The 13,122-nt window shown below is 39.5% G+C and overlaps 1 protein-coding gene across 1 annotated transcript in view; it reads right to left on the bottom strand.

Annotated features, from left to right (window-relative positions):
- FRMD3 (FERM domain containing 3) overlaps nt 1–13,122 on the bottom strand; it is a gene marked incomplete at both ends in the record, with an annotated part of 143,151 nt that overhangs the window by 28,480 nt on the left and 101,549 nt on the right. The window contains one exon of the mRNA XM_079548643.1: nt 743–830. Coding sequence (XP_079404769.1) covers nt 743–830 — 88 coding nt within the window. The remainder of the gene's footprint in view (nt 1–742; nt 831–13,122) is intronic.

Genomic DNA, 13,122 nt, shown 5'->3' with positions numbered 1-13,122 from the left:
AAGAACAACACTCCAAGCATAGTATATATGAAATCTGAAGCAGCTTTATGTTAGAGGTAACTGCTTGAGGGCACTCATCATCAAGGCAGCCAAATGGGCAGCAGTGCACATTTCTGCTCCTTCACCAAATTAGACAGTATACAAGATGGACTACAATCAAAGGCAGCAATTAAAAAATGAAGCAGCAAACATTAAAAATTAACAGACTGTAGAGTATGTGGATAAAACCAAGTAATTAAAAATGTAGGTGTAAGGGACGATCAGAACTGGAAGTTGCCTTCCATAAGGAACCACAAAACAATCACTTAATTTGCTGTTCTTCGTAAGACTTACATATTTTGATGGTATTTGAAAAACTATTCTGCCAAGGTCTAATAATTTGCTTCAACTTCTGGACAACAGTAAGCCTGAATCTTGTAATTCCTGGCAAGCAAGTATTTAATACCTGAGCATCTATGAAACCTTCGCAGTAAGTGCAAAGAAACTATCAAGCATAGTCATAGTTTCTTGACACTACTATATCGTCCTGCCAGTCTGGTTCTTCTGCAGAGACCTTTTCTTTCATTGTTGCATGGATTCAAATGTACTTCGGCTTAAATGCAGTACTAGGGATAAGTTCTTTTATAACTGACTCCCTGTTTATATCTAAATAAATAAATAAAAATATATAGATTTAAATAAATTCAATTAATGGCTTTTTATTAAATGTTATTAGTTTGAGAAAAAAAAAAAAACTTGTTACCTTGCAAGGATGAGGATCAACACCATAAGTTTCTAATGAATGTGCTTTCAGGAGCAACTTAAATTCAGAAACAGCTGGGCTCTGACCTCTGGAAAGAAAAACTCTTTATCAAATACAAACAATTTCAACAATGTTCAGTTTATAATGTAAAGATATAAAACTTTAATGTCACTTCTGGAACTGAACTACCCAATGCTGCATCTTTTCAGGTAAATTCCTTTAACACTTGTTGGATACAAGCACATTATGCAGTTAACCAGAGTCATCTAACATCTTGCAGTTATCTCTTGTTTTTTGATACACATCAAAAGAAGCACATCACCCTGAATATTAAGGAAGCTTCAGCATCTTTTTTCCACAAACTTTTTCTCCCAAACTCATCTAAAAGGATTGTCCAGATTAACAAACATTCCTTCCAGCACAGGGCATAAACACAGCAATCATATTGCGGTTCACTCAGCACACCTAATTATAGCAGTGCTTGTTACCACCGTGATAGTTTAGAATCTGTCAGCATTTCCATTATATGCCCCTATTTTTAGGGTGTCTAGAAGCAATTGTCAAAGCCTCAAACATGGCATGCAAACTTGATATATGAAGTTTTATTGTTTTGTTTTAGTTCCTCTAAGTCGTGTTACTCTCAGCCCGAGTGCTGTTATGACAGTGAGCCGTTCTGAGCATTATTCTGTTCAGATATTTGTATGACTAAAGAACTTGACTCTGACAGATATACAGTTTTATGACAAGCACTGCTCAGGACCTTTAGAAAGCTAGGCCTCATAAATCCTTCTCATACACATTATCCCAGAAATGGAGCACTGACAATCCTTCAAGAAACACAAGAATGGTCATACTTAATCATACCTCTCCACTTTGACTCCCATTCTCACTCTGTTTCCTGTGCCACAAAGGAATGAGCACAGACAAACATTCAGTGCAATGATGTAGAATAATTTCCCTTGTAGCAGTTTCTGCCATCCCTAGAACAACTGAAAATTAAAAGACTCTGACATACAAGTTTCAGCAACCAGCCCGAAGTTCATCTGAACTCTGAAGATGATTCCAGCATACTTACAGATATCAAATCCTATTTTGAATCTACCACATTAACGCCCTGTGGCGATATCAGTATAATCAACTTTTGTTGTTAAAAGGTTTTAACTCATTCTCATCTGGACTCCACTGTCTTTTAATTCCCAATACGGCTTTTGGACCTACTTGATACTACAATACTTGCATTTTATTTATTTATTTATTTTATATTAAAAAAACACCAAAATTAAAGAATTGCATTTCTCCTTCCTTCACCAATATCTAATAGAGAAGAGCATATATCAAAGGGAACATGGAAAACTGGAAATGTGCATATGTACAGCTACATATTTAAAATAACAGCATGAAAGTAACAAACAAAACCAAACGCGCTTATTTTGCCCAATTAACTTTTTGATGGTTCCATTAGACATTTCCTGTTCCTTTTCAATACCAATAAATCATAATTGTTGAGCTCTGATAGAGCAAGTTTTTTCATGTACCTACCAACTGCAAAGAATGGAAGTAATTAACTAAATCTAATTTACTTAAATTGCTTGTGCTGCACAGGGAGAAGTCAAACAAATGAAAGACCTGATTGCTGATCAGAAGCTAAGCCTTACAGAAAAATAATACCTTATAAAACCAATTTTTTCATAATTTCCTTTACTGACACAAAGGAAAGTAGTCATGATAAATGTACAAGGAAAGTAGAAATGATAAATAATTAGAAATAATGCGATTTGTGCATTTGAGTTGTTTGGATCTGGCATTTCCAGAAGTGAAAAAAGCACTACTACCTTGCAATCATTATTAAAGCAAGAAGACACACTAATAAACAGAATTATCATGCTCTCACCTAGTCTTCGGAACTATGCTATCTTTCTGCATGTCAGGTTGAAAGAGCTGCAGAGCTGTGATACTTGAAAAAAAGGAGACAAAATTTACAAGTTTGATGCTATCAGATTACAGGCAAATAAAATGGCTATTGTGGGCAGCTTTAAGAGAACAGCACAAAGCAGAAGAGATCTGTGAAATATGAAATGAAAAATAAATTCCTGACTCATTTTTTACCAAGGGAATAATATTCAACCTTCATAATATGCTTTTCACTTATAACTTAGTAATGAAACTTTCTTTAATAAATAAAAAGCTATCTGTAGCAAATGCTATCAGCAAACAAAAGCCAGCATTTAATGTTAATCACTAATTTCACAATAGATACACCTTTTATTGGCTTTGCTAAAAAGCCTTTAAAGTTTCTATTCAAAACAAACAACCTCTCACATTAAAAACCAGGGTCCTGCAGGAGTGGCCTCTGTGAAAGCAGAGCCCAGCAGATGCCCCATGTTAGAATAGAGCCAGCTCCAGTTGCTCCCAAAGACACCCACTACTGCCGGAGCTGAGCCATGACTGATGCTTGGGTGTGCCTCTGGGAAAGGAGATTTAAGGAAAGGAAAAACTGCTGCAACACAGCAGCTGGAAAAGAGAATGAGAAATGTGAGGCAACAGCCCTACAGCCCCAGGGTCAGTGCAGGGGGAGGGTAAGAGGAGCTCCAGGCTCCTTGCAGCCCAGGAGAGGCCCACAGAAGAGCAGTTTGTTCCCTGCAGCCCACAGGCACTATGTGGAGCAGATCTCCACATGCAGACATAGAGGAGCCCATGGGACAGCAGTCAGTGCAGCCTGTATGAGGGGATGCAGCCCATGAAGTAAAGGAATTGCAGTCACTCCTTTTGACCTTATGTGATTACCTCAGCTTAGTCAATAAGTATTCAATACTGAACTGAAGATGAATCCCATTTTTATATGTCACAACCATTCTAGTAGCCAGCTCCCTCAAGACAAAGTTTTTCAGCAGGACCAGTAACATATTACAAAGAAAATCTTCAGTAGAAATGAATAAATAATAAATAATAAAGAAATAAAATAAGAATTATCTGTAAAATTAGTCCTCCACAGCTGTTAGCAATGAATTAATTATTCATGTCAGGAATCAATCAATCAATCAAAGAGTTCCTAATAAAACTTTTATCAAACAAACAATTTAGTAAGACTGAGAAGTCTGCAGCAGGCTTTATTTTTAACTTTAGGCTCATGAGGATTGCATACAAGAGGATGCACAATATCTGTTTATTCCCCAGAGAGCCCCCAGCCCTGAAGCATTTCAAAGACCAGGATGCACACCAGGGAATACTTTCAAGATTGTCAAATGATATATTTGCTTTGTTGACTGATTCTAGAATTTTCTCCCCTTAATATCTTTCATTTGAGGTGACCTGATGCTCATGATCAAGCATCAATTCCTTTCAATAAATGGAGATTATATAGCAATAACAGCAAAAAGCATTTTCAATGTCATTCTCAGTGCCATTTTGATTGACCCTTGTTGAGTCATTTTATTTGTGTTCTGTGATTTCTCTTACTGATTTATGAAGTGCTTTGAAACGCTGTTAACCTACTTTAATACATCACTGTTAATAAAAAGTATAACTATTCTGCACCCTTTGTTTCATTTCTTGTTTATCAAAGTTACCAGCTGGAGAATACAGTGGATTCACAGTACTTGTGCATGCCCCATGAAGAAACCCTTTCTGGATGTTTATGGTTTGAAGGGTTTTGAAAGGTAATTAATTCACAGAATTAAATCTGTACATAACAATTTGGCTTCAAGAAATGCTTCCTATACCTCTCTTTACAAACCTGGAAAAAAACAAACATAAAACCCAAAGTCATAAAACTTTAAATAACTTGGTTCAGCCTCCACCAAATATCCTTTGCCTTGCCTCAGAACATCCTTCACTGCAGTCTCAGGAGAGACAACACTGACTATTTAAGTGATGATGCCCACCTATGAAATCCTGTCCTTGCTACATCCCAGATCCTGCACAAAGCATCCTCCAGCAGAACAAGGGCTGGATTTCCTTTAGAGAAGCCTGAATTTTGCATAAAGAAATTATGCTTTTAGTTATGTCATATACTGATTTCAGAGCTACCTACCACAAGGCTAAGATTTCCTGTTACTTTAAACCTACCAGTGATTGAGCCTCTAACAGTTATAGAATTATAGCGCTAAAAATCCTGAGTAGTTCTACTTTTGATCTAAGCTCAGAAGATTTTAGCAGACATCAGAGATGGTTTTCATACACTCTGTCTGCTAATACTTTGGACACAGTGAAGATGCTAAGAACTGACTGGTATTAAAACATGACTTAAATTTACTAAAATTCACCTGTGCAACCTGGCTCTACCCCTTTTTGACCTCATTTTAAGGGCTGACAGCCACTGAGGAAGGATCTTTTGCTGGAGAGCCGTCCTTCGTGCAGTCTTCCTGTGAGCCTAGATTTCTGAATTCGGGTGAGCATCTTTCTGTCTCTCTCTTTTTTTTTCTTTTTTTTCTTTTTTTTTTTTTATGTAACACCTTCTCACTGTGCATATCCAAGACTGATCCTGCTGCCTTCACACCCAGATAAAGAAGTTGTGGAGAGGCAGGTCAGAAGCGGATGAAGAAATTCCTATAGTTTGGGAATTCCTATGTACGGCTGAATACATGAGTAGGCTAAATGTGGAATCTGAATCAAAATCTCACCATGAGAATGGAAAGAACTAGCTTAGTAAAGAAAACAACAACACTGGTGGAGCAGAGTTATGACTGCTATTTCCAAGAGAAAAATAAAAAGAGGAGGGACCTACACGATACCGGTATTACAGTAATACAAACTACGTTTTTCAATTAAAATAAACTATACCTCCTAGTGAATTTCTGGAATTCTCACCAAAAACAGAAAAATGACATGGATTGATCATGTTTTGTTTTTTCACTGACTCAGAAAGACCTTTAGGAATAGATAAGAGAGGAAAAATATATCTGGTTTGTCTGTGAAGAATCACCCTTTAGATTACTTCTGTGACTACATCTTCCATAAGAATGATGACTTCCCTGCTCCTGCTGGCAACACTATTTCTGATACAAGCCAGAATACCATTGGTGTTCTTGACCACCTGGACACACTTCTGGCTCATGCTCAGCCACATGTCAGCCAGTTCCCCCAAGTTCGTCTCCTCTACACAGTCTTCCAAGCACTCTGCTCTAGGCCTGTAGCATTGCCTGGGGTTTTGGCGGCCAAAGTACAGGATCCGGCACTTGGTCTTGTTGAATTTCACTCCACTGGCCTCAGCCCAGCTATCCAGCCTGTCTAGATCACTCTGTAGAGTCTTCCTGCCCCAAGGCAGATCAACACTTCCTCCCAACTTGGTGTCATCTGCAGATTTACTGAGGGTGCACTTAATGCTGTCATCCAGGTCATCAATAAAGATGTTGAAGAGGATAGGCCCCAGCACCAACCCCCTGGGAACACTACTTCTGATCAGTTGCCATTCACCACCATTCTCTGGGCCTGGCTGTCCAGCCGGCTCTTCACCCAGCAAAGTGTATCTGTCCAAAGCCACAGGCTGCCAGCTTCTCCAGAAAAATAGTGTGGGGGACGGTGTCAGAGGCTTTGCTGAAGTCTAGGTAGACTATATCAATGGCCCTTCCTTCATCCACCAGTCAGGTCACTAGATCATAGAAGGAGAACAGATTGGTCAAGCAGGACCTGCCTTTCTTGAACACACGCTGTCTGGGCCTGATCCCCCAGTTATCCCACAAGTGCCATGTGATCTTCCTTAAGATGATCTGCTCCACAATCTTCCCTGGCACTGAGGTCAGGCTGACAGGCCTATTGTTCCCCAGATCCTCCTTACAATCTTGTTGTACAATTCTTGTAGATGGGAGTCCTAATGGCAAACCTCCAATCCTCTGAGACCTTTCCAGTTTACCAGGAACACTGATCGATGATGGAAAGAAGCTCGACTATCACCTCTGCCAGCTCCCTAAACACCCTCGGGTGGTTCCCATCTGGCCCAATAGGACTTGTGGAAGTTCAGTTGGAGTAGTATGTCTCTACTGTTTCCACTTGAATAGTGGGGGATTTATTCTGCTTCCTATTCGAGACTTCCAGGTCAAGGGGTAGAGTACCCTGAGGATAACTGGTCTGAATTTTAAAGACAGATGTAAAGAAGGCATTGAGAAACTCAGCCTTTTCCTTTTCCTCAGTGGCCATGGTCCCTGCCCATCCAGTAAAGAATGGAGATTCTCCTTAGCCCTCCTTTTACTGTTAGTACATATGCTAAACAGCAAGTCTCGCGAGGCACCTTCCCTGGTAGGCTCTCTTATCAGCTGCAGAAGGAAATTATCTTCTATACACTCTAGAAATATCCCAGACTGCTTCTTCCGTGCTGCACTGTAATTCCAGCATATATCAAGCAAGTTGAAGTCTCCCATGAGAACAAGGGCTGGCGATTGCGCAGATTCTTCTGGCTGCTAATAAAATGCCTCATCTGTCTCTTCATCCTGTTTAGGTGAACTACAACAGATGCCTACCAGGTTGTCTGCCTTGTTGGTCCTCCTCCTCATAATCCTTACCTGTAGACATTCAACCTCATCATTCCCTGCCACAAGCACAGCAATGCCAAAACACTCTCTAATCTAAAGAGCGATGTCACCATCCCTCCTTCCTTTCTTATCCCTTCTAAAGAGCTTCTATACATTTATTGTAGTACCCCAGTCTTGGGAGTGATTCCACCATGTTTCCATAACTGCAAGTCATAGCCTGGCACACACTGGTGTTCAGCTCCTCCTCTTTGTTGCCTATGTTGTGCACATTGGTGTAGATGCATAAGCTGAGCCCCTTGCCTCACCCCTAGTCATGGCACTATTCCCTTAGGCTCACCTCTAGCAGGCCTAGTTTTATCCCCTTCCCCCTTCATATCTAGTTTTAAAGCCCTCTCAACAAACCCTGCCAGCTCCTGGGCTAGGGTCCATTTCCCAATTTGAGGCAGGTGAGACCCATCAGCAGACAACAGGCCTGGCATCAAGTGAACTGTCCCACAGTTTTAAAAAAAAAAAAAATACAATTCTTGTATTAAATCACCTCCTTCTGCTCAGTGATGGCATAGAGGGGGTCCACCACCGTTTGCAAAGTATCAACAATGCTGTCTTTCTTGCAAGTTTGGGAGAGAGTTTCTCCACCAATCTATCTCCTGGTTGCACTCTCTGATACTCCTTAATCTCTCCACCTCCCCCTTGAGCTCCATTACTAAAAAGAGCAGATGATCTACCTGCCCACACTTTATGCAGGTGGAATCCCTGCCACCCTTCACCAGCACCAACAGGCTCAGGCACTCACTGCAGCCAGAGACTTGATCCATCACGTTTTTACGCAGGCAGTCCATCTCAGTTGCCACATTCTTTCTTGCCAGAGCTTTCTGCCTAGTGGAGACCATGGTCTGATTTGTTGTCCATGATGCAGCCAGGTCTCCTGAGAGGACAGTGATGCTTTGCCTCCTCACCTGTCCTGTTCAGACTGCCCATGCAAACTGCCATGCCACACTCTTCTGACGCGCCATGTCATTTTTGCCTGTCCTGTATGCTCCGGTCCCCAGTGGCAGTTTTATACAGACAGAGTGATCCTGCCGCTGCTCCTGCCTCCACCCCTGTAATTTCAGAATGCCACTGCCATGCAGAGGACATTAGCACCCAGCACTGAAGGAAATGGTCAGTGTAGTTGCTAAACCACTCTCCAACATATTCAAAAAGTCATGGCTGTCAGGCAAAGCCCACAGTGATTGGAAAAGAGAAAGGCTGATCAATGCTTCTATTTCTAGCTGGAGGCTCATGACAAGTGGTGTCCCAAAGGGGGTCAGTGTTGGGAATGGTGTCTGTCATCATCTTTATCAACAGCCTAGAGAATGAGATCAAGCGCAGTCTCAGCACTCTACAGTTGATGCACCAGAAGGATGGGATGCCATTCGGAGGGATCTGGACAAGCTTGAAAAGTGGGCTTGTGACACCCTAATGAGATTCAACAGCACCAAGTACAAGGTGTTGAACTGGAGTTGGGGCAACCCGATGTGTACAGACTGGGAGAAGAATGTTCCTTTACTCTCGCAATCCATTCCAGGCAACTTGACAAATCAAGTGCTCTTTCTTGGAGTTCAGGTTCTAAACTGTCAAGACATACAAATGCAATACATTGGCATACACATCCATTCTTTTCCAATAACTCATTAATATGCTAATGTCTCTTTGGGCATGTGCAGAAGATAGCTTTGGGGGTCTTTACTCCCTTACTTCATCCTCATTTTTCTGTCATCAGCTTCCTCTCTGTGCCTCTTGGCTGACCTTTTAGCTGTTTTCCCCCAGATTAGCAAATTTCCATCACTTGTTATGCAATAATGAGCAGCTTTCTATCTTGGTACACTATAACTCAAAACGGTTTATATGAAGAAGTCATCCCTGCAAATAGTGAATGCAAAGATGAAAGAATTATGTTGTGACTTCAGTACTTCATTGAAGTAAGGCTCGTTCTGAAAAACGTGACTGTCCACATACCAAGCAAAGATAACTGGAAAGTTTTAGAAGTAGCACACATTAATTCCTCTTTGCTATATTAATATATTGGTCCTTAAGCTAATATATCAATCCTTATTGCTACATCAATCCTTCCTTTTCTTTTGAGTACTTAAAACAGGAGAAGCAAACAGGAGAGAGACTGACTTTTCAAACAGGCAGACAGTAATAGGGCAAGGAGGAATGATTTTGAAGAAGAAGAGTTTTAGATTAGATGTCAAAGGGAATTTTTTTACTCATATATTAAGGAGGCACTGGAACAGGTTACACAGAGAAGCTGCGGTTGCCCCATACATGCAAGCATTTAAGGCCAGGTTGAACGGGGCCCTGGCAACCTGATCTAGTGACTAGCAACCTTGCCCATGGCAGGGAGTTGTAACTGGATACTCTTCAAGGTCCCTTCCAACCCAAGCCATCCTATGAAAATTCTATGTATCTATGAAACACACATTCTGGCCATGCTAAGAATTATGGAGTGGAAAAAACACCAGGAAAATGCAGCTAAACAGAAACAATGTTTTCTACCCACTAAAACATAAAGAACAGCATGTTAAAACCAGACTGCTACATTAGAAAGAACCCGATAATTTTGTATTTGCTGTAGCATGTGCCAATATATATAGCCTGATGATGAATACAAGTGCATACACTAGGAAATAAAGCGAGCTACCACAGGGTATCAAGGCTGAAATGAAGAAGGCATTCAGAATAGCCCCAGCTGTAATGTAGGTGGACCTTGAGCAGCTGGCATGACAATCTGCCTGTGAACTCCGTCTACCTATCCTCCCCCTCCTCAACTCTCTCAAGTCCTTGATTACACTTTGCATAGATGAGAACTACAAAAATTTTGGCTACTTGAGCATGTAAGTCAGCTGCTCCTAAGCCCAAATCCTCTTCTTTTCCAGAATCCTCCCCCATCTATGTAAATGGCAACAGATTCCAATTTCCCAGATAACTGGCTTCTATCTTCTGTGGTATGGCAGCAAGTACTGGTGCATTACATATGTCATTTTGATTGGATTCCTCTCATCCGTATGAGGCCACTGGATACAAATGTGATTAGGATGGTACAAGAAGCTAAACGTAATGTGTCGATGAGTGTGGTAGCAGCACTAAACACATAAAGGCAGACAATATGTACTTCTAATTGAAAGAAGCTTTTAAATGTCATATAAAATCCACTTTGGTCCAGATGTACTAAACAGGAATTCAGTTTTAGGTCTTTTTTAATATATTTAATAATATGCAAAAAGTTGCTTTAATCTTGGATTAAGCAATATTAGCACTTACAAAGAAAATCATTTTCTAGCAATCCTTGGCAAGTTTCCTAAGACAAGCTCCCAGGATACACTCCGTAGTAATAATTGTAGTTAAGCCTGCCAATAACTCCATTGGCAGCTCCATGTCTGCATGAGAGCTGGAGAGCAGATGAGTGCAGATCAGGAAATTCTATGAATGGTTTCAAGCTATGGCAGGGGAGATTCAGGCTGGACATTGGGAAGTATTACTTTTCAGAAAGGGTGGTCAGGCACTGGAATGGACTGCCCAGGGAGGTGGTGGAGTCACCGAGCCTGGGGGTGTTCAAGGAAAGGCCGGATGTTGTGTTGAGGGACATGGTTTAGTGGGAGCTATTGGGAATAGGTGAACGGTTGGACTGGATGATCTTTTAGGTCTTTTCCAACCTTGGTGATTCTGTGATTCTATGATAATCTTCATACCAGTATGAGCACGAAAGGTAACTGATGCGATGATGAATGGAATAAAAAAAGAATTAGAGCAGACAAGTTAAGTTAAAAATGCTTAAGTCAGCAATGTGTAGTCACAATATAGATTATGAAGATATTACACACCTTTCAAAACAAATTTAAACAAAACTTTTCATTTATCTTTCATCAAAAACAAGCATTAGTTTGTTAATCTGGTTTTCATGAAAATATTACCCTTTAGTTTAAAAGTTTAAATTTCTTATATAGGAAGATACTTAAAGATAGTAAAGATAGTTATTAACAAAACATGTCAGTGATTTCATGCCCTCAGAGGAAATCTCTTCCTCTTCCAAAAGATTTTCTTCCACATAAAACTTTTGCAGAATCTAGAAAATGTCACACATTGGAGTGAATAGCCAAGTAAGTAGCGGTCAAGTACCCTGAGCCTGTATTAACATCAGCAACTCCAAGTAATGATAAACTGTTTGAATTTACCTATGAAACTGGCCTGAGAAATAGCTACTTGAATTGGTTCATAATTTAATTGGCAAAATTATGTGTCCTTAGGGCTTCTTACATAATACACTCATTTAAGTTACATGACTTTGACTGATCTTCAGTTTCAACCTCTAAGTACTTTCATCACATACCTTTCATATGAAAAGAGGAGAAAATAAACATAATTTCAACAAACAGATGTTCCCTTCTGCAGATTATATATGAATCTTGTCTTTGGAATTCTCTGGATTTCAGGTCTGATCTCAGGAAACTATGGTTGATAAGTACTCTTCAAAAGACAGGGAATTTATCAGAGTTATAAATACTCTATTTTAAGACAGAAGATTTGGGACAGAATAAATTTGTATCTTGGAGAAGAGAGAAGGCACTGTAAATGTAGTAAAAACATCTGAAGTTTTTATCCATCTTTTAAAACAAATGACGCACTTGTAACAACACTGAAGTACATGTGGAAGAAGAAACTGACAACAGGTATGTGATATATATATGACCTCCATTTACTTGTAAGAGAAGCCTGTAAAATCCACTAGCAAGAATCAAAACAGTGCCAGGAACTAAATTTGCTTAAGCAACTTTGTGGAAAAAGTACAACTGTTTTGGGCACAGTTATAAAATTATTAATATGCTAAAAACAGCTCTGAAATTCCAGAGATCAAGACTGCCTGAGTGATCTTCTCAAATTAAAATAAATAAATAAATAAAAATCTTAGTATCCCTGCTTTAGGCTTGAAGAAATGATCTTTGGCTTAACATCTCTCTCCTCTATCAAAAAAATTTCATGATTCTGCCCAAGTTCACTTGATGGGTTACATTTTTTTGTGGTTTCATTTTTTTCCCTCCCAGATCTACACAGTATTCTTTATCATAATTTTGTCAAGGTGGGATTTTTTTGGTCATCAGAAATAAAGTACAGCTTTATACACTGAAGATTGTACAGTGTATAAAATCTCTAATACTGTAAAATACTCTAATACTAAGAACTGCATGTGTGATTCCATGTACTTTTCTTTGAAAGACAAGCAAAAAATAAAAGATGTTTTTTTATTTGGATTGTTTCAGTGATGTGATTTACAATGCAGCCTCATAAATACTTGCACTAGTCTAGCTAAAATATTAAATGAGTAAACTGGAGACATTCATAAGCATCTGCTTCACTTGAAATATATATTGATCTACTCATTGAATATCTTGTTTTTATGGCCAAAATCTCTTCCAATCTGTTAAAACTGATGGGTGAGCAGAAATGCAAGTAGCTATGAATTCTGTAGCTGCACTGTTATATCCATACCCAAACATATAGCAATCAAATCAACTTCAAATCTTCCAAGAATAAGTGCCCACTTCTCATCCTAATGTGAACATATACTCATCATTCTAAGCTGCTATGCCATAAGACCATTATCTCTCTTTCTCTCAGCAGTACATCGTGTTTCAAAAGAGGCCTTACTTGGAATGAGAATATGACATCATGGCACTTGTTTGCCCATTCACTGTAAAGATCAATTAAATTATTACTGTTCGTCTCCCTTTCTCAATGAGAATAACTAATTACAACTCACAAAACAAAGAATCACAGCACAATAAATTTTTTTCACACATTTGTTTATCCACCATTGTTTATAATTTTTGCAACCAGGTGAAGAAGATGGTCATAGGAAAGCCTACATTTTGCTAA

Source organism: Tetrao urogallus, assembly GCF_951394365.1.
Source record: "Tetrao urogallus genome assembly, chromosome: Z".
In the NCBI taxonomy this organism is placed as follows: Eukaryota; Metazoa; Chordata; class Aves; order Galliformes; family Phasianidae; genus Tetrao; species Tetrao urogallus.
This window is presented reverse-complemented; position numbering and strand designations above follow the sequence as displayed.